This window comes from Chiloscyllium punctatum, chromosome 9 (genome assembly GCF_047496795.1).
Source record: "Chiloscyllium punctatum isolate Juve2018m chromosome 9, sChiPun1.3, whole genome shotgun sequence".
In the NCBI taxonomy this organism is placed as follows: domain Eukaryota; kingdom Metazoa; phylum Chordata; class Chondrichthyes; order Orectolobiformes; family Hemiscylliidae; genus Chiloscyllium; species Chiloscyllium punctatum.
Window position 1 is genome coordinate 36,891,273 of NC_092747.1, and position 22,577 is coordinate 36,913,849.

The 22,577-nt window shown below is 39.5% G+C and overlaps 1 protein-coding gene across 6 annotated transcripts in view; it reads right to left on the reverse strand.

Moving 5' to 3' along the window:
• LOC140481292 (protein furry homolog) overlaps positions 1-22,577 on the reverse strand; it is a 412,478-nt gene that overhangs the window by 271,709 nt on the left and 118,192 nt on the right. For 5 of the 6 annotated variants that reach the window (XM_072577249.1, XM_072577246.1, XM_072577244.1 and 2 more), the window contains exon 2: positions 6,826-7,025. In XM_072577249.1, the coding sequence (XP_072433350.1) occupies positions 6,826-6,945 (120 nt within the window). In that variant the 5' untranslated portion in view covers positions 6,946-7,025. Of the gene's footprint in view, positions 1-6,825; positions 7,026-13,973; positions 14,246-22,577 lie in introns of those variants that run through there. The other variant, XM_072577247.1, reaches the window with a different exon arrangement.

Sequence of the window (22,577 nt, forward strand, 5' to 3'; positions counted from 1 at the left end):
AAGAAGATGGACCACAGCTTTCTACATTTTAGTTACTGTTGATGCACAAGTTAAATGCCAGGAATTTCTGTAAACTGATATTCCACTGATGTGGCTAAACATCCTCTCTGTTGTCAAATTTTCAAAAACAATGTAAGACTTCAAGAAAAACTTTCACAGAGGAAATTTGTTTTCTTTGGTTTCTGATGGATTTTATTACTGCCTTCATTAAACTGAAAATTATTCTCCATTCCCCCATTTCCCAGTTTTTTTTCTAGTGATTAGTTTCAATATATCTTTAACATAATTTCCCGATATCACCCACTTTATCTCATCCAGATAATCATACATACCCAAATAAATGAGTAAGTAATGCAGCTATGTAGACTAGTAGTCCAGAGGCCCAGACTAAAGCTCTGGGGTCACTGGTTCAAATCCTACTGCCGCTGACAGAATTTAAATTCAATTAAAAATATAAATATAATGTCAGTAATGATACCATAAACTACCATAAATTGTCATAAAAGCTTATCTTCTTCACTGCAGTCCAGAAAAGAAATCAGCTATCCCCACCTGATGTAGTCTACATGGGACACCTGAACATCAGTATTGTATTTAGGGGAGGTGATAGCTTAATAGTAATGTCACAGAACTAGTAATCTACTGGAAGCCCAGGTTAATGTTTAAATGTTTGAATCCCTTTGTGGTAGATATTGAAATCTGAATTTAATAAGAAGATTGCCTAATGGCCACCAAGTAATCATTGTCAACTGTTGTGAAACCCATGTGGTTCACTTTTATCCTTAAAAGGAGGAATTCTGTCATCCTACCTGGACCAGCCTCCATGTGCTTCCAGATCTATAGCAATGTGGTTGATTCCTAACTTTTACGGGAACATCAATAAGTGATGATCTAGTCAGCAGTGCACAAATCCAATTAATGATTTTTGAAAAAAGTATGATTTATTCTCAACTGTCCTCTGAAATGGCTGAGCAAGCCACTCAGTTAGAGGCATTTAGACATGAGCTTTAGCAGTAATGCTGACGACCCATAACAGAATTACGATTTTGTTACAACGTCCATGATACCTACTTTTCTGCAACTTTTAAAAGTTTATTTCAATCCTTATTTTAGAAATTAACCACATCAGTTACTTTGGAAAAGGCAGGTTGAATTCCTCCACCCAGGAAGATTTTTCATGATGAGTCTACTTCATTATAATCCATAATAATGATGGAAATATTAAATTTTCAGAAGGACATGGCTATTATCAAATATTTAGACAGTGATTTTACATAGCAAATGCTAATGTAAAAATTGACTCATAATCATTACAAAGGTAAGCTTTATGGGCTGGACAGGAAATGGAAGGAAGTAAAAGACCAGCACAAGGAGCAGTTTTAAAAAACCCACTTATCTTGATCTTTGAGTTTCACTTTCATTATTCTTCGCTCGTCAGCTGATTTGATCTACTAGTACCCTCAGCTGGACTCCTACAAACCATTTCCTTAAACCTGTCTCCTCTGCCCGCTATACTCTCATTTCTAACAATAAATGCAAGAAGCTCACAAACATATTTGCCACAAATGTATTGAATCTGCTGCTTACATTTTATTGCTTTCCACTACACCAAACTTTACCCTCAGCTCCCTCAGTGTAGACCAAAACTTGCATCTTTCAATCATTATTTCCTTCATGTCATCTCCAGATGGTCTGTGATACTCAACCTTTTTTCATTTGATTCCATTCTGAGAAGTGAGAAAATAGACACACCAATTTTCTAGGCCAACATCTCTTTTAAGTCATTGTGATAGTCAATTAAATTTTAATACAATTTAACTGGGTCATAACTATTGTACAGAGTTGCTCACTCTGGTATGGGAAACAACTGTGATTCTTGTGAAACAATCTAAAAAGACTAATTAACCACATTTTGAAATCAGATGAAGCAGAGATTGATGGATGAATTATAACTGCTATGCTTTAAAATTATGTTCAAAGTAGCCTTGTGCTATTTCACACAAAGCAGTTGATTTTTCTATTGGCAGGCTTTGTTGCTAATGAAAAACTAGTGATCATGAGCAGATAGCCAATTTCCTTGTCCAATTTGCATTAAACAAGGTTCTTTGATGAAACAAAACATGCTGGAACTTCACTATAGAGCAGGGATATACAGCAATGTAATCAAATTGCCCTAAAAAAAATGAAACTTCAAGTTCTTGTTAAGATACTCTATTATGTGTCAACCTACATAAAATGAATAATGCTGTGAATATTTTCTCACTGACAGCCTAACATTGTGTTGGAGCAAATGTACTGACAAAAAAAAGGTAAAGTGGGAAGAGTCATTTTAACTAGGACAGCTGAGAAGATCATCAGGGTCCTTCTTTCCTCTATTAAAGACATTTACATCACACGCTGCATCCAAAAGGCTAAGAGCACTGTGGAAGACCCCACACACCCCTCACTCAAACTCTTCTCCCTCCTGCCATCTGGCAGAAGATATCAGAGCATTTGATCTCTCACAGCCAGTCTGTGCAACAGTTTCTTCCCCAAAGCTATCAGGCTCCTTAACACTGCATGATCAAACTGTTTTCCATCTAAAATTCTTTGCACAATTTTGAACTGCTGCTATAACAATGTCTATTAATTATCATTCTTTTATTACACTGTAATTTGCATGTTTTGCACTTCTTATGCTGCCCTTTGTATGATTGTGTAGTTTGTGGTGTTCATGAAGCACCTTGGTCCTGGAGAAACACTGTCTTGCTTTTTACTATACCTGTTGTAAAAGGTAGAAATGACAAATAAAAGCTACTCTACTCTAGGAAACAATACATGGGAAAACTACATCGAAGAGAAAGTAAGGAATATAAAAGTAGATGAAGTCAATATACAAATAAAGAAAAACATATCAAAGGAATAAAGGGAAGAAGAGCAATTGAAATAGAAGAGGAAATTAAATTGGCCAGTTATTCGAAGGAAAATACGTAAGTAAAGGAATTAGAATCCAGAAATTAAATTTTGCACAATAAATGATGCATAGGTGACACTGGTGATGTGGAAATTCAGCTTTTTTGACGTCACTTAAAATTAGCCAGCATTTATTGAAAAGGTGCAAGAGAAACGCTTTGAGGGAAATGGATGCTATTTGAACACAAGAATAGTGCAGTAATTATGGGGATTTCAATCCATATATGGACTAGTTAAAGCTAATTAGCACTAATGTTTTGGAGGATGAATTACTGGAATACATGCAAGGTGATTTTTCTACAGTAGTACATTGACAAACCAACTGAGGAACAGACTATTTTTGATCTTCTATGGGCAATGTAAAAGGGATAATTAACAATCTTGCTGTAAAAGTGGTTTGAGGAAAGAGTGACCATAATATGGTAGAATTTAATTTCAGTCAGGAACTATGGTCCCTTAGGTCTCAGCTGAAAATGTGTTGCTGGAAAAGCGCAGCAGGTCAGGCGGCATCCAAGGAACAGGAGAATCGACGTTTCGGGCATAAGCCCTTCTTCAGGAAGGGCTTATGCCCGAAACATCGATTCTCCTGTTCCTTGGATGCTGCCTGATCTGCTGCGCTTTTCCAGTAACACATTTGCAGCTTTGATCTCCAGCATCTGCAGTCCTCACTTTCTTTCCCTTAGGTCTCAACCCACTTCTGCAACACCGGCCTTTTTGACACATATTCACCCCTTTAAGTTTAAGTGCACTCTGCACCAAGTTATATTCAGTTGAGGTAATAATCCAGAGGTTATAACTTTTGAGGTTTTGCTTTTCAATGTACTGTCCATATCCTCTCACTCTCTGTGCAGAATCTCTTTCTAATTCCATCCATGTCATTGGTTCCGACGTGGACCAAGACTATTGGATCCTCCCCTCTCTTACTATAAGTTTCTTTCTAGCCCTATGCAGATGTCCCGAACCTTGGTAACTGCAGGCAACACAGCCATATGGACCCTCATTCTTAGCTGCAGAGAATGGTATTAATACTCTCATTGTACTATTACTACTACAACTATGCTTTTTTGTACCCCCAACATGAATGGTTTCCCGTACTACTGTGCCATTGTTAATTTGCACATCCACTATACAGACCCCACTCTCACCCAAATAGGCTGATAGAACCTCAAACAAGACTAATATTAGACACATGCAGAGCCTAACACTCCTACTTTACCAACCTCTGGGTTCCGTTACATGGCTGTCTTACAGTCACAATCTCTTGTCCCTGATCACTGATCAAATCAGGTGACACTATCCAAAGTGTCTTCCAGTAGAAAGAATCCAAGTAACTTTCATTCTTTCTCAAGCAAGATAGCATCTGTCATTCATTCACCAGATCAAACTCTGAGCCGAAGCTGCTGAAACTTCAAACACTTACTGTGGAAGCTTTTGCCCGGGAACACAATGGTATCCAGAAGATCCTTTATGCTGCCTTTTACACAATTTATTAACTTTGTCAGCAACATGTACCATGTTAAATGTTAAGATAAAAACCTTAACCACTTAACAAAAACTCACCAAACCTTCTTTTCTCTGTAGTCGAGCAAAAACCAATCCCAATCAGCTGCAAAGAATCAGGTTCTATCTCTGATTGCCTGCCTCGAGGACATTACCTCATTAGTTACTCTGCCTAGATGCCATTAGTGAACCAGATGGGTTTTATGTTTCCATCACAATTGGCAATGTTTGCACTAGCATTTTATTAAGGGAATTCAAATTTCCCAATCAACAGAAGGTGGGTATGAGGTCACTTCCTGAACTACTTCAGTCCATTATTATAGGTAGACCCAGAATGCCAGAAGGGAGGGAATGCCAGGATTTTGACCCGGCAACACTGAAGGAACAATAATATGTTTCCAAGTCAGAACAAGGAATGGAATTTGCAGTTGGTGCTGTTCCCAAGGACATCCTGCCCTTGTCCTTCCAGTTGGAAATAGCCATAGGTTTGGAAGACACTTGTCTAAAGAGCCTTGGTGAATTTCTGCAGAGCATCTTGCAGATAGACACAAATATACAAGTTGATGTTACTACTTGACTACATCAGGTAATGAGTTAGTGAAAAAGGAGCACATCAAAATTAAGAAGTGTCCCCCAAAAATCAAAAAGCCCTCAAGAAGAATCCTTAAAAAAATAGTTTTGACCTCTGCTTCCCAGGTTGTTGTATTATGGTACACGTACACCTGCAATGCCAACTGAAGAACTATGTAAGGGCACCAGGGGCTGTTGTGCATTGGTGGGAGGAGAGTGTGATGGGACTGCACACATCTAGCAAAATAATTATTATTAGAGGCTGAGACATTCCAGGTTTCTAACACATAGAGCTATGAGGCAGACCTCGATGATGCTGAATTCCAGGAAAATGACACGTTTCTGGAGTCATCTGTCAGGCAGCAATATCCACTTAAGATATTGTTAGATATCCAATATGAGGGGCATGAAGATCTGACAGGGCTTCCTGAGGGTTGAGGCAACCTGGTATGGTAAGTGTAGTCCATACAGACCATGACCTCTCTCTCTTTGAACTCATGACATCCTTCCATTGAAAGATTGGTAATTTTCATGGAGAAACACACTCAGCAACTCAATCAAGGATTTATGGGCCTGCATTAAAAACCCACGAGTCCATGCATTGTTGATATCATCTGTTAAGCAATGCCAGTGTGAGGCAAAGACAAGACATCTGGAGTTCCAGTCAAGTTCTAGTTTATCTATGATGAACAAGAAGATCCAAACGAGACTCATGTTGCTAGATAAGTGGCATGTACATAACAAGCAGTAGCCTCATACATCTGCAGATTCAAAACTCTCTTTGTAGGGTAATGAGTGCACAATCATAAGGAAAGAAGCAAAATCATCAATGTCATTGGGCAGCAATAACAAGAGAAGCCAGAGCTTTAGATTAGAGTCCATGCATAGCATTTTCAGGCTAGACACATATACAGACACTCTGCAAACTATCTGCATCTTTTCAAGAGCCTCTGAGAAATCCATAAGCACACAGCCAAACTACATCAGCTTGCACTCTGATGCCTCTTATCTATTACTGTCCAGCCTCTTCCATCATCAACATCTATCCATCTCCTCCAGGTTCTTCCCTACAATTAGATGACCTAAAAAGTTAGACATCACAAGTGGTGAGTACTTCTGAAGAGGCATCTTCACAATCCCTCCACTCTCAAGGTCCAGTATAGGTATTCATACTTCAGGTGGGTTAGAAATTGGAGTGGGGAGACTTTTAAATAGGGCAATAGCTACCACTAGTGAGTAGAGTCAGTTTCCTAGAGGAGGATAACTTCTCACAACTTTTCTAAGGAGAGATATGTAGACTTCAAGAAGTTGAGAACAAAAACTACTTCATACGAAGTTTAATCACATGTTGGAAGACAAATCATTGAACCATGTTGTAGCCAGATTCACATTTATGCCAGTGAGATATTCCTTTCTTAATGAAGAAGCTCAGAGTTCAAATGAATGCTGAGACTGTAAGTTCTATGAAATGGAACATGCATGCAAACTATTAACATTCAAACTTTGCACGAGTGTCAGATAGATGGCTAAAATTGTAAATCTCGACTCACTACTTAGATGCTTCATGAGAGTAATATTCTGAAGAAGATGCTTCATCCCCTTGTGCTTTTAAAAGCATCTTAATTTTTATCTGACAGCAGTGTCAAGAGACAACACTAGGATTTTTTTTAAAACAGTTCTGTATTAACATTTATACATGAAATTGCCAAAAGCATTTTAAAAAAAAGCTAGCTCTGAGAAAGAAAACTACCAAGAATTTATACATTTTACAAATCAGAGACTATTTTTCTTTCTCCAGCTTACCAATGGTTCGGCCATAATAATACGAATCTTTCTTTCAGCTTGAGTAGTAAAGTTGGCAAATACACTTTTTAAGACATATTCGCCTGATTTAATATCGGGGTCAACATTTATGGGCATCATGGTTGGTGGTCCTCGGTCACCTTGTAAGCTATTCGCAGGTGTTGCTGGTGGTTTGATGTATCCGTTGCCGACTGGAGAAGCTGGGGGTGAAAAACACAATATCCATTAAGCTGTCTGAACAGCACCTTTAGCATTCAAACCTTTAAAAAAATCATGTTTTCAAGATTGCACTTCATTAATATAATGGGGTAGCAGCAGTTAAGCATCCACTGCATCTAAACCTTGCCCATTCTAGCTTTCTTTTCTGATGAAATATTTAAAAGCCTGAGCATTGATATCTTTCAGTGCAAGAGTAAAAGAAGCATTTGAAATATTCCTCTTCCATACATTTTATCCACATCGAGTTACTTGCTTCACAGAATAGGAAGGTTCAGCTAAGATTATTGGTCAGGCTAAACAGCATTGATGTTGAAGAGATGTTAACCACAGGACTTGCAAGACATTCAAAAAGGCTAAAGGTTGAATAGGATCAGCCTTGCTTTTTAGTTTTCATGCACACTGGCACAAAAGAACACATTGGTCTCTTGTCCTGAGGTAGAAATTGAAAAATGGTCAGCATGGTTTGTGTTTTTTTGTTGTGATCTAAAAGTAGCCAGTGAACAAAAATTGATTGCATCAGTTATATTGGCTTTGATTTTCATTGGGTTGATTTTCAATGCTTGGTTGAGAATCTGACAGCCATATCATTTTTGGATGTTGACCCTCCAAGTCGGCAGTGCTGGAATGCAATTTTATGAGGGAAAACCTTAATTGGTTCAGAGGTAAGTTCAACATACAATTAGGGATAGGAGGTGTGAAATAGTTCTGGAAGGTGATAATAAAAGTCAAATGGCTGTCAATATTGGTCTTGCCACTGCCTGCAGGAATGGAGCAGGCAGGAATGCAGCCTCATAGTCCACACAAGTGCCCAGATGCTCACACCTCAATTAATCAATCCACTCTGTTCAAGCATGGGTAACTTCTTGACATTGCATGAACACCTCAATCTGATTATCCTTCTTTGTCCAAGCTATTTCAGCATCAATAATAACAGCTCTCCTCCCCCACCTTCCCAATATCGTGCACAGATGTCAGGCACACATACGTGCCCAAGATCATTCATTCTTAATGTGCTTTTTTTAAAATCAACCAGTTCAGACACAGTGTGACCTATCTCCCCGGCAAGTGGGACTCGAACCTGAATCTTTTGGCTTGGGGTAGGGACACTACCACAAGAACTCTGAAAATGTTTTTAAAGTCTCTTTTTCAGACATATTATGACACAGCTAAGCAGCAGATGGAACTTGAACTCAGTATTTCTAGCCGAGAGATAGTGACACTACTACTGTGGTATAAGAGCCTTGATGCTTTCTGTTTGATTAGCTTAAAATATACATGTTCAGATACATGTCCTAGGCAGGTCAGACTTGAACATGGACATCCTGATCTTTCAATATTCCAGAATACAGATACTGAGTAAAATGGTCACTAATGCATTCCAGTGTGTAGCTGTGAGGTACACTGCAGGTATTATTTCGAAAATGACAGGGGCAAGTAGTTTGGAACTACAGCAAGATGATCCTAGAGTCAGACAAGTATGGCACATCTATCAAGAACAGAACAGCGCTGGTGTTTATATATAACGAATCCCTTCATGCAGGAGAAGTACAAGTTCATTTTTAGGTTTAGCATTAATTGGTAGTGATTAGCTGACATGGGTAGAAGCTTGAAGGTGATGGGATAGGTTAGATAAGAATGAAAAATGAATGATCCTGGAGAGAGGTTTCCTCCACTTTTCTTGTTGGCTTTATGGACCTCTGAGGTCTGTACATGATAATGACTTCTTGAACTAGAAGGCCATGCTATGGGTGGCATGCTGATGCCAATGTGCAGAACCTTTAAGCCACTGTGCATGTGCAGTTTGGAGGGAACATTGGGCACTGCTACTATTCCACCAGAGCCCTCTTCTGTTTGCTTTCGCTTTGAAAATTTGACTCTGTCCTTCTGTAGCCTCTGCACAAGTTCCTCAATGAGTTTATTGGAACTATGTTGTCGGATTCACTCCCTCTTCAAAATAAATTCCAGTGCATGATCAAAGTATTAGATGATTGATCTGCATTACTTTCGGTATACACATGCACAAGATTACCTCCAGAGATGATTGAAAATTTAGCCTTGTAATGCATACGCTTTGCAAGAACGAAGTGAGCAATCAATATTGTAAAACTCAATGACTGCCCTGTTCCGGCCACAAGTCACCCGATCCTGACCTTTACAGACCAACTCACTCTGGTCAAACAGCTTAGTAAAATGTTGCAAGATTGGCCTCTATATGGCCAGCTACAGCAACATCTAAAGAGACACCCATATGCACTCTTCTAAATTAATATGATCTCTGTGTTTGTCCAATTATTGCATTTGGAATCAATTTCAATGGAACTTAAAGCAAAATGCTTTTTACAGTGGCTCTTATCTCAAGGCAGCAATCTCCCCTAATACTGTGAAAATACTAGTGATATTTGTGTGTTCAGAATAATTGGTTATGCTCATATTATGTAGATTAGTAATTCTGTATGTTTTAATTTTAACCACAATGTGGTAGATTTGTTGTTGGCCATATCCATACTGTAAATGATTTTCTCGCATTGTCCAGATGCTCTCAGGACAGAACAGTAGAATGTATGAACAATGTGAGCATTAGCCACATTTTTATCTCCTTCTTTTAACATTCCAGAATACAGATACTGAGCAAAATAGTCACTAATGCATTACAGTGTGTAGGTAGGAGGTAAACTGCATGTATTATTTGGAACATGACAGAGGCAAGTAGTTTGGGACTACAGAAAGATTGGTGCTGGAGTCAGATGAGTATGGTGCACCTAGTAGGTACACAGCAGCATTGGTACTTAAATAATGAATCCCTTGGTGTGGAAGAAGTACAAGTTCATTTTTAGGTTTAGCATTAATTGTTACTGATTAGCTGACATGGATAGAAGCTTGAGGGTGAGGGAAGGTAATGGGATAGGTTAGATAACTGAGGAATGAATGACATAAGTCTATATTTATTCTAATGCCACTGTATCAATTTCACAAAAGGGCCAGATTTACCAAAAGAAGCCTGTGATTTATAACATGCATACAATCCCAATCACAGAGGAGACTAAGTATAAAGTCACCTTGCTGGTGATGACTAGGAAAGGTGGGAAATCAGTGTTTAGATCAGAAAGGTAGCAATTTCAATGGAAGAATACATAGGGGAAAGGTTGGTTCCAGTCAAGATGGGGAATGCAAAAGGAGCTGTTGGAACATATGCCTAAGCTGTGACACAGTTGGGATGTGCCATTATTTGAAGTACAAACAGATGGTAGATGACACATGGCAACATAAACACGATTGGGGAAGCCTTTTTGAGAATCCTAATTTCTCAACTATTAGAAAAGACAGACTTCTGATTGTGTGCGGGGTCTGGTTTAAGTTATTATTTACTTACTTGTTTCCCAACTCCTTTTAAAAGCAATTAATACCTTCAAGATTGTTATTTTCTGACCAGGTTCAAGGTTTCACTGGTTCAGGTCAAGGTGGTGCTGCTGATAGTTGTCAAAGCAAGGTCGAGTTTAGAGGTGCATAACAGTGGTGAGGGTTAACTTACGACTTGCAGCAGGAGAGTGTACGCAAAGACACAAAGTAAACTGAAAAAAACATGCTCAATCAAAATTGGTTGCATGATGAAAAATAAGAGTACTGAAAATACTGGGATCTGAAAAAGGCAAAGAAAATGCTAACAAGTCAAACTAAATTGACCAGCATTTGGTAATTTTTGTACACTGGAATTGTATTCTCCAGCAGTCCCAGTAATGTTCATTGTTTCCAGTAGCATTGCTGGGACTAAGTAGCACAGACCATTTGACTGATTGGCAGTTCTTACAAACAGAGCTTCTTCCCAATGGAAGTCACCCATGAACCAACTAACAGTTCAAGGGTCACTGAATCGCTATGGGGTGAGTCAACCAATCAGGAGTGGGCTCTGTCAAGTCTTTATAACTGGGGACAGGGTAACCTCATCTGCTTAGAATTCTGGCTCTGAAACAGAAAATTTTAACTTCTCAAAATATTGAGCAACCCAATAATGAGCCATAGAGAATTGAGAGTGGGTCAGCTGAAAGATTTGTAGAAATTAAGGCCGGCACATTTTGCTGTGCCAAGTGACGCTGTTACAAGTCAGCTAGACTACTAATACTAGACTACACCCTCTATTTTGCAACTTAGTGGATTGTATTCACTAATGTAATAGAATATGATTCTTCCTGTAATCCCTGGAGTCAGTGACTATACACGTGGAATTTAGGAAATAAAAACAGAAAGTACTGAACTCTGTGGTGCTGCAAGTCTGGCAGCATCTGTGGAGACAGAAGCAAAGTGAATATTTCAGATCCGAAATGATACTTCTATAGAATTGTAAACTCCAAAGAAAAGTCATATCAGACTCAAAATGTTAACATTGATTTTCTACATTTGTTGCCAGGATGGCAACTTCTCTCCTTATTTCAGATCCGCAATGCTTTGCTTTGGATTTTCGTCAGGCCCTCCCTTTCAGTTTTTATTTACATTTGTTTGGGGGTTGTGTGGCTGAGTGGGAGCAGTGAAAATAATGATATACTTATGTTAAAGTAGGTCAGCCTGATTTTCTACAAAAGCTAAATAATGTAGACACTGAAAATCTGAAATGAAAACACAAGTCCCTGGGATCACTCAGCAGGTCTGACAGCGTAAACAGGCCTACATTCCTGGCTGCATAGACAGGGGCATCAAAACCGTGGTGATGGGCGCATTAGGAAATTAGGAGGAAAAATGCTTTAAGATGCTTCCCATACATCCTTCCAACTGTGAGGAAATTCTCAGGGAGAGCAGGAAACAAAGTTGACTGCTGCAAGGAGGTGGGTGACTATTAGGACAATTATCGCTCCACTTAGAGGGCATTTTGTAAATGCAATGCCAAATTATCACCATTGGAATGACTCCTTTTTAATGTGAAATGTAGACTTCTTGGGAGACAGTCGAACAATTGGTGTGTGTGGTGGGGGGGTGGGGAAAAGGGGTCTGTGTCAGTGATTGGAATTCCAATTCTGTTTTATATGTAAGATATTAATTCATTGGAGGCAGTTCAGAGAAGATTCACTTGGATGTTCCCCAGTATGAAGAGATTTTCTTATGAACAAAGACTAAATAAGTTGGGACCATACTCATTGGACTTTAGAAAAATGAGAGGTGGTCTCATTGAAACCACATTGGATACTTATGGGGCTTCCTGATGAAGGTCTTATGCCCAAAACGTTGATGCTCCTGTTTCTTGGATGCTGCCTGAGGTGCTGTGCTTTTCCAGCACCACACTCTCAACTCTTATGGGGCCTAGACAGGGTACAAGTTGAGAGGATGTTTCCCCTCATGGGACGGTTTAGGACCAGAGGGCACAGTCTCAGAATTAAAGGGCACTAATTTAAGACTGAGATGAGGATTAATCTCTTCTCTCAGGGGATTGAGAGTCTTTGGAACTTGCTATATAGAGCTGTGGGGGCAGAGCCCTTGTGTGTCTTCAAGGCCAAGATAGATTCTTGATCAGTAGAGATTCAAGGGTTATGGGTCATCAATATTACTTTTATGTATATACTATGGAACATTGCCGCTTATCAGAAAATTATTTTTGCAGTAGCCGTGATCAGATTGAATGGCAGAGCATGTTTGAGGGAGTCTGATGGTCTACACTGTTCCTATTTCGTATTGGCTTATATCTCCTTTCATTTCCATAACAGTGAGGAGTGGAAATGCAGTTCTTTTGACTCATTCAGTAATTCAAAAGTTGCAAACTTTGAAACTTACTTTTCACTGTTTCTTTTAATAGCTGGCTTTCTGACAGCTCTGAAAATACATACATTTTCAGCTTCACCTCTCTGCTACCATGATACAAGTGATTTATGTTTAAATGGCTGGCTCTGACTGCACACAAAGACACTTATGAGGTAGAAATCACATGAATATGCAAAGCTAACTTGTACACTCAAGCATTTACACATCTCCAAACAATGTTGGTCATCTGTACCATTTGTAAATATATACTATGGAACACTGCCGATTATCAGAAATAATTTTTGGCAGCAGTCTGAGTTGCTCTCAGATATTTAAATCAAAGGTAAATGGATCCAAAACAGTTGCAATGTGAGGCCTTTCAATCATCTTAATGCAAATAAAATTGAATCAGACAATTAAAATTGTGTTTTCTTACAGAATTCTGCTCTTACTGATACGTTCGCACTAGCATCGCATGGGTAATTTGATATTGTCAAGTGCTGGTTCCTTATTTAGTACAGCAACAGCTATCAACACTAAAGAAAATGAATTCATTTCATATAAGCTTGCCAGACCTGAATTCAATCTCCCTGAGTAACTAGGCTGTTGGACTCCTTTCATTGATACATATATTTACATACTGTTAAAATATGCTCTTAAAGTTATTGCTTCTCAAGTGAGCCCACTATTATTTTTCTGTGTTTTGAAACTTTACATCTATCTGTGGAACTAAGAGGAATTCATTTTAAAGAACAAAAATCAATACCAAATACTAACAATTACCAAAAAGAAACAGTGGGAAAAAAAAACCAAAGCAGCCTTTAGGCCAAAATTTAATCTTTGAAATTGGATATAACTGCTGAAAAGGTAGCGTTAAATGATTTTTAAAAAATATTTCATCAGCATTGCTGTGATTTAAAACTGCAGATGTATTCACCATATCATTCTAAAGGCCAAGTAAACAGTAAATTTTCTAATTCAAAGCAATAATATAAAATTACTTCATTAATTTGAAATAATTTATTTTACAGTCTTTGGTTATGCTATAGTTACACTGTAATATTAGCCATTCATTTTATTGTTTTATTGTTGCTACCCTACTTTGATGGACAACCTTGAAACAACTTTAAAATTTTCTTTTGTTGCTTGTAAGTTCATATAGCCTGTCTCACACAAAGATTAAAAATGCAAGAGTACAGAATACCTACCAAGTCCTTTTATCAAGCTGATCACAGTGGCTTTCCTCCAGCAAGTTGCTGTAATCTCCATTAGATCCTGTTTATCTGTGCAATGTAATTGCTGTAATTTTTTCCAAGCTAAAAAGAAGTATTTAAATATTTGCTCAAGCATGTTGTCACCCGTTTCCTGTGGTAAGTGGCACAGGACACAACGTTTGCCAATATTTTGGCATTTTAAAAATAAAAATCAGTTTTGAAGAGACTTTTGTTGCAACACAGCCTATGCCTTTCTGTCTGGTAGTTGAGCTTTCCACAACTGAAGGTCAGAGAAAGGACAATTTTTAGCTGAAGTACATGATGATGGACTACAACATGCATGGTCGCTGAACATCTATATTTATCCAGCACCCGCTAAGCTGTGGATTATTAAATGTCTAAAAGTGTAGATGGCACTAGTGCAGTTGTTACTCTCCAAAATTATATCAAATATTTAGTGTACTATTTAAAGAAATGCAACTAAACACTGATAATTGTATATGTTTATTATTGCTGATGCACCAATAATTAACATACTAGAAGTTTCACAGAATCACAGAAGTGTTATGGTGCAGAACATGACCATTCAACCAGTTATACCGGCATTGGCTGTCCAACTGATCTTTATGACTTTGTGCCATATCTGGCCTTTCCTGTAACCCTGTATATCTTTTCTAGATATTTTTAATCAACCTGCTCAGATGTGTCATAACATACCTCTGGAGTAGGTGGGGCTTACACCCAAGTCTATACATTATTTGAACAGAAACAATCATTAATAGACTCTTGAATGCCTTGACTGATCCTATCTCATCACACTTTCAGGCAATATATTCCAGGCACTAACCACTGGCTATGTGAAAAGCAAATCTTACATGCATTTGCTGCTTTTGCAGATTGCTTTAAGCCTGTGCCCTCTCATTCTCAATACTTTTATGAGTGGAAACAGTTTCTCCTTATCTACTGTCTAGATCCCTCATGATTTTGAAAATTTCAAACAAATCTCTTCATCCTTTTCCTCTCCAAGGTAAACAGTCCTACCATTGCCACTATATCCTCATAACTAATATTTCTCTGATTCATAACTGATTCATTCTTATAAATCTCTTATAAGACCATTAGACATAGGAGCAGAAGTTGACCAGTCAGCCCATCAAGTCTGCTCTACCATTCAATGAGACCATGGTTGATCTGATAATCTTCAACTACACTTGCTTGCCTTTCCCCATAACCGTGGATTCCCTTACTGATCAGAAATCTGACTACCTCACCCTTTATATACTTAACAACCCAGTTTCAACAGACCTCTGTAGTGAAGAATTCTTGGAGAAGAAATTCCTTATCTCTGTATTAAACGTATGACACCTTATTCTGAGATTTTGCCCTTTGGTCCTAGACTCACCTGCAAGGGGACACAACTTTTCTGCATTTATCCTGTTAAGTCCTCTAAAGAATATTGTATGTTTCAATAAGGTTGGTTCGAATTCTTCTATATTCCAACAAGTATAGATCTTGTGACCTCTTGTCACAAGACAGTCCCTCCAGTCCTGGTGTCAGCCTAGTGAACCTTCCCTAGATGGCCTCCAATACCAATAGATCTTTCCTTCATTAAGGACTCAAATCTGTTCATGGTATTCCAGCTGTGGTCTGACTTATATTTTGGAAAACCTCCCTCCTTTTATATTCCATTCCTATTGAAATAGAAGCTAACATTCCTCTGCCTTCCATATTACCTGCTGAACTTGGATGAGGATAACCAAATCTCTCTCTCCCTAGCTTTCTGCTGTCTTGCACCATTTAAACAGTATTCAGCTCCTCTATTCTTCTTGCTAAAAAGTGTTTAACCTCACATTTCCCCACATTATGTTCCGTCTGCCAGGTTTTTGCACAGACACTTAAGCTGTCTCTATCCCTCTGCAGACTGTGTAACATCCTCACCATTTGCTTCCCCATCTATTTTTGTGCCATCCACAAACTTGGCAATAGTACATTCACTTTCCTCATCCAAGTCTTTTATGTATATTGCAAATACTTGTGGCCTCTTATGCACTCTTTCCAATATGTTCACATTGCTGAAGCATGGTGCCAGTACTGTACACAATACTCCAGCTATTAGACTAGTGGTCTAATACATGCTTAGCATCAGCTTCTAGTTGTTGCACCTTATGTCACTATTAATGAAAACTAGAATAATGTATGATCTATTCCTGCTGTTGCCATCGGTTCTGCAACCTTTAATCACGAATGCACATATATACCCAGGTCTTCCTACATCTACAAATCCTTCAGAGTAGTACACTTCATTTTAACCTGACTCACCATGTTATTTCTATCAAAACGTATCACCTCAGACTTCTCCACATCAAACTTTATCTGTAACCTGTCAGCCCATTCCACCAACTTGTCAATGTGTTTTTGAAGTTCTACACTGGACTTCTCACTGCTGACAATTTTTGAAATTATTCCCTGTTCACTAAGATCCAACCATTAGTTTCTATCAGAGGAAACAAGGGTCCTAATATTGACCACTTGCAGTTGAATTAAGAACATGTTGCCAAGTGTTGAAATCCTGCAGGAAATTCAAGAACACAAAGTACGTACCTGAAGCCATTGCAAATTCACTTTTTTTTTACACCATAAGCATTTATTACATTCCTGCACAAAAACACGTCAAACAAGAACACTTCCTGAGCAAACTCAATTGGGATACTGCACCAACAGCTAATGGGTTGTTGTTTAATATAATAAAAAAGTTCCAAAGAACTTCACAGGGACATTGAAAGCCAAACTTTGATACCACATGAGATAGTAATCCTTGTGGTCAAAGTTTTGATCAAAAAAAGGATATATTTTGACAAGCTTCTTAATGATTGGTAGACACGTGAAAAGTTTAGAAAGAAAGTTATAGACTTTAGGGTCTAGGACACAAGCACAAAACAATGTGGGAGGATCCAATGTGAGCAATATGCTTTTGCATTCATCAGAGTGCATGTTGGGTAGGGATACTCTTTCCACTGAATGTTGACCAAAAGCATATTTAGCATCTTTTATTGGGGGGGGGGGGGGCATAGAATTGGTAAAGTTTCTCCATTATTTTACCACTGCAGAATCATTAGCATTTGGAATTTTGAGAGGTCAGATGATTGCAGTAAAAGACAAAGGCACATACCGTCCACAAGAGATCCAGAATGGGAGGCAGTGTGTCAGATCTAATGACCTGAACACCAATGGAGGAGGCAGACAAGTCACAAATCCAGCAAGTGATTGCAAGGGAGATTACATGCTAGTGAATGGGGCAGGTAGGGTTAGGAGGAGGGTGCACAATACAGGTAGTTCTTCTATAACGCGGTGGATGCATTCTTGTGTAAGTATGCATTATAGAAAAATCATACTTTAGAAGGAGGACTTAAAGTACTGGCAATGCAATTGCATTACAGCCCACATGCATTTTAAAAGTTCACATTTTAGAAATTCGTCAATCATATTACAGCAAATTCACATTATTGAAACATGTTATAGCTGAACGACCTGTATGTTAAAATCGTAAATTACTGGAAAAATTGCTAGCAGCAACTGTGAAAAGAAAGCAGAGTTGATATTTCAGATCTAGTGACCCTTCTTCATAACAGTTCTGAAGAAGGGTCAGTGGACCCGAAACATTAACTCTGCTTTCTCTCTACAGGTGCTGCCAGTCCTGCTGAGTTTTTCCAGCAATTTATAATTTTCTTTCCGATTTCCAGCATTCACAGTTCTTTTTTTTTGTTTAGACCATGCTATCTTATATGTTTCACTGATGGAGGGATTGATGACACTTTCATCCATCAATGATGCTGGGATTTGAGAACTGTCACTATTGGGTCACATCTCACAATGGACGAAATGTTACCAATGTGGACCAATATCTACATGTACTCAACTCTAATGCTGAAGACTACGTTAGCCATTCTTGCTTTTCTTTCCTATCCTAACCCCTAGAGAACCTTAAAGACCTTTTGCCACTGTACAAAAGGCTTCTACCACAATAGTGCTCTCAGTCCTAGCAGCTCAGAAGGCATCCAAAGTTATCCAAGGGAAGGGGTTAAACAAGTTAATAGTCTTTTCTACAACATCTGAATGTGAGGAGGGAGCAAAACAACCTAAATGCCAGAAAAGATTCAAAAAGACCCCATAACATAATATTTCGGTGCACAGGTTTATTCCAGCATGAGAAAACAGTGGACGATGAATTCCATGAGTAATATCAAGTGAAGATGTGTCAGGTATAAACAAGGGAGTGGAAAGTTTTGGTAAATGTGCTAATATTACTTGTGGAAGTGGTTTTCTGCAAAAGTAGGAAAGTGGGAGGTAATGTAACTGGAGTACAGACTGTGGTGATGCTTTGAATGTCTGAATGACTGGAACCTCTGCAACATTAAGGCTTCTTGTGTCTCATCTTGAGGAAGTTCTCCTCCTCTCTCGATAAAGATCTCAGTGAGTCTCTCCCTCACTGCAACCCCCAGGATGCTGCCTGACCTGCTGTGCTTTTCCAGCACCACACTTTTGACTCCAATCTCCAGCATCTGCAGTACTCACTTTTGCCTTCATGTGTCTCACAGCCACCCATGTAGTCCCTAACATGTCCTTACACCTCTCCCAGCACTGAATCCCCCACATCCATATGCAGCTCAACATTAAAGGAATGAATACTCTGTTCTGGCTCCTCCTCCTCTAAAATGTGATGTAACTGCAGAGCTCCTCTTGATCTGTCCAGGACCGAAACCTTATCCTGAGGTTGCCAACTATCTGCTTTGTATTGACCTAGGTTACCCCATAGCAATTATATCAGCACTCAGCTTCCATCCTCAGACCTCTTGCTGGTGTCATGACCTACTTCAACGTCTTTAGCAGGGAGCCCTTGTCACACAGCAGCCAACCTTTTAAAACATCAGGGACAGCAAATATGGCACCTGGTAGTCACTGAGTATATTCAAGACATAGATATTGACCATCTACCTTGCACAGACCTACAGGATTCTCTTTTGGTGTGTGCAAACTAATTGAACATTGAATGAGAGGAAGTCCTTATGAATAGCCTGGTCTGCCGGGGGTTTCATGCTAACATGGTTACAATACAAAATTCCCTGAACCAGTGTTCAAAACATAGAGATTTTAGGCAAATTCACATCCAAGAGTCACCAAAACGTCTGCAAAAATTCAACTATGGGGGTTACCAATCACAGTAAAGATGCTCCCTACCCAAAGATTTTAGAGGAAGTAGCAACAGAGATAGTGGATACACTGATAGATCTTCCAAGGATCCTTAGTTTCTGAAAAGGTGCTGGAGGATTGGAAAACTGTCAATGCAATATTCTAATTCAAAAGCAGGTAAAAACCATAAGACCACATTCATAGGAACAGAAACTAAGTAATCAGCCCATCGAGTCTGCTATGCCATTCAATCATGGATGATCGGTTTCTCAATCCAATTCTCCCACTTTCTCCCCATAACCCTGGATCCCCTTGATACTCAAGAACCTATCTATCTCAGTCTTAAATATACTTAATGACCAGGCGTCCACAACCTTCTGTGGCAATGACTTCCATAGATTCACCACTCTCTGGTTGAAGAAGTTTCTCCGTTCTAAAAGGTCTTCCTTTTCCTCTAAGGCTAGGCCCTTGGGTCCTAGTCTTTCCTACCAATCGAAACATCTTCCCAACATCTGCTCTGTCCAGGCCATCCAGTGTGTTTCAATTTGTTCTCCTGTCATTCTTCTTAACTCCATCGAGTATAATCCAAGAGTCTCAAATGTTCCTTTAGTTTTTCTGTTAAGCTTTTCACTCCTGGGACCATTCTCGTGAACCTACTCTGAACATGCTCCAGAGCTAGCATATCCTTCCTGAAACATGGGGACAAAAACCAAGCATAATACTCCAAATGTGGTCTGACCAGGGTCTTACAGATCATCAGAAGTAAATTCCTGCTTTCATATTTAAATACTCTCAAAATAAATGCTATCTTTGCATTTGGCTTCCTAGCTACTGACTCAAACTGCAAGTTCATCTTGAGAAATTCCTGGACTAGAACTCCGAATCTCTGCACTTCAGACTTCTGAATTTTCTCCCCATTTAGAAAATAGCCCATGCCTCTATTCTTCCTTTCAAAGTGCATGACCCCACATTTTCCCACGTTGTACTCCACCTGCCATTTCTTTGTCCACTCTCCTAACCTTCTGCAGCCTCCCTGCCTCCTCAATGCTACACGTCCCTTTACCTAACTTTGTATCATCTACAAACTTAGCCAGAATATCCTCAGTTCCTTTATCTAGATCATTATTGTATGAAGTGAAAAGTTGTGGTCCCAACACTAAGCCTTAGAACATCACTTGTCACTGGCTACCATCCTGAGAAGAACCCTTTTATTCCCTGCTTTCTGTCAGTTTCTATCCAGGCTAGCAGCTTACCTCTGTCACTAAGGGCCAATATCTTACTCAGTAGCCTCCTATGTGGCACCTTGTCAAAGGCCTTTGTGAAGTCCAGATAGATAACATCGATTGGCTCACCTCAGTCTAATACACTCATTACTTCCTCAAAGAATTCTAGCAGGTTTGTCAGGCATAAACACCCCTTGATGAAACCAAGCTGACTTTGCCCTGTTTTACCACACACTTCCAAGTATTCAGAAATCTCATCCTTCACAATGTATTCCAGGATCTTACCCACGACCAAAGTTGGGCTAATCAGTTTGTAACTTTCCATCTTTTACCTTTCTCCCTTTTTGAACAGGGGTGTCATGTTAGCAATTTTCCAGTTCTCTAGGAGCCTCCTTGATTCTAGTGATTCCTGAAAGATCACCATGAACACCTCTGCTATCTCTTCAGCTATCTCCCTTAGAACCTTGGGGTGTATTCGTTGTGTCAGAGAGTCATAGAGATGTACAGCCTGGTCTGCCGGGGGTTTCATGCTAACATGGTTACAATACATAATTCCCTGAACCAGTGTTCAAAACATAGAGATTTTAGGCAAATTCACATCCAAGAGTCACCAAAACGTCTGCAAAAATTCAACTATGGGGGTTACCAATCACAGTAAAGATGTTCCCTACGCAAAGATTCAGACCAACACGTCCATGCTGACCAGATATCCCAACACAACTTAGGCCTACCTGCCAGCACCTGGCTCATTTCCCTCCAAACTCTTACGATTCATATACCCATCCAGATGCCTTTTAAATGGTGCAATTGTACTAGCCACCACCACTTCCTCTGGCAGCCCCATTCCACACACGCACCACCCTCTGAGTGAAAACGTTGTCCCTTAGGTCTCTTTTATATCTTTCCCCTCTCACCCAAAACCTATGCCCTCCAGTTCTGGACTCCCCCACCTCAGGTAAAAAACCTTGTCTATTTACCCTATCCATGCCCCTCGTGATTTTATAAACCTGCATAAGATCACCCCACAGCCTCCGACGCTCCAGAGAAAACAGCCCTAGCCTATTCAACCTCTCCCTAAAGCTCTAAAGCTCAAATCCTCCAATCCTGGCAACATCCTTGTATATCTTTTCTGAACCCTTTCAAGTTTCACAACATCTAGAATTGCACTCAATATTTCAAACGTGGCCTAACCAATGTCCTGTACAGCTGCAACATGACCTCCCAACTCCTGTACTCAATACTCTGACCAAAAAAGGAAAGCATACCTTCTTCGCTATCCTACAACTCTACTTTCAAGGAGCTATGAACCTGCACTCCAAGGTCTCTTTGCTCAGCAATACTCCTGATGACCTTACCATTAATTATATGAGTCCTGCTAAAATTGGCTCTCCCAAAATGCCGCACCTCGCATTTATCTAAATTAAACTCCATCTGTCACTCCTCAGCCCATTGGCTTATCTGATCAAGATCCCGTTGTAATCTGAGGTAACCTTCTTCACTGTCCACTACACCTCCAATTTTGGTGCCATCTGCAAACTATACCTCTTTAAGCTCACATCCAAATCACTTATATAAATGATGAAAAGTAGTGGACCCAGTACCGATCCTTGTGGCACTCCACTGGTCACAGGCCTCCAATCTGAAAAACAACCTTCCACCACCACCCCCCGTCATCTACCTTTGAGACAGTTCTGTATCCAAATGGATAATTTTCCCTGTATTCTGTGGGATTTAACCTTTCTAACCAGTATTAATGGAGAACCTTGCCGAACGCTTTACTGAAGTCCATATAGATCACGTCTACTGCTCTGCCTTCATGAATTCCCTTTGTTACTTCTTCAAAAAACTCACTCAATTTTGTGAGACATGATTTCCCACACACAAAACCATGTTGACTTTCCCTAATCTGTCCTTGCCTTTCCAAATACATGTACATCCTGTCCCTCAGGATTCCCTCCAACAACTTGCCCACCATCGACGTCAGGCTCACTGGTCCATAGTTCCCTGGCTTGTCCTTACCACCTTTCTTAAATAGTGGCCTGACGTTAGCCAACCTCCAGTCTTCTGGCACCTCACCTGTGACTATCGACGATACAAATGTCTCAGCAAGAGGCCCAGCTTACCACAGAGTTAGAGGGTACACCTGATCAGGTTCTGGGGTTTTATCCATTTTTATGTGTTTCAAGAC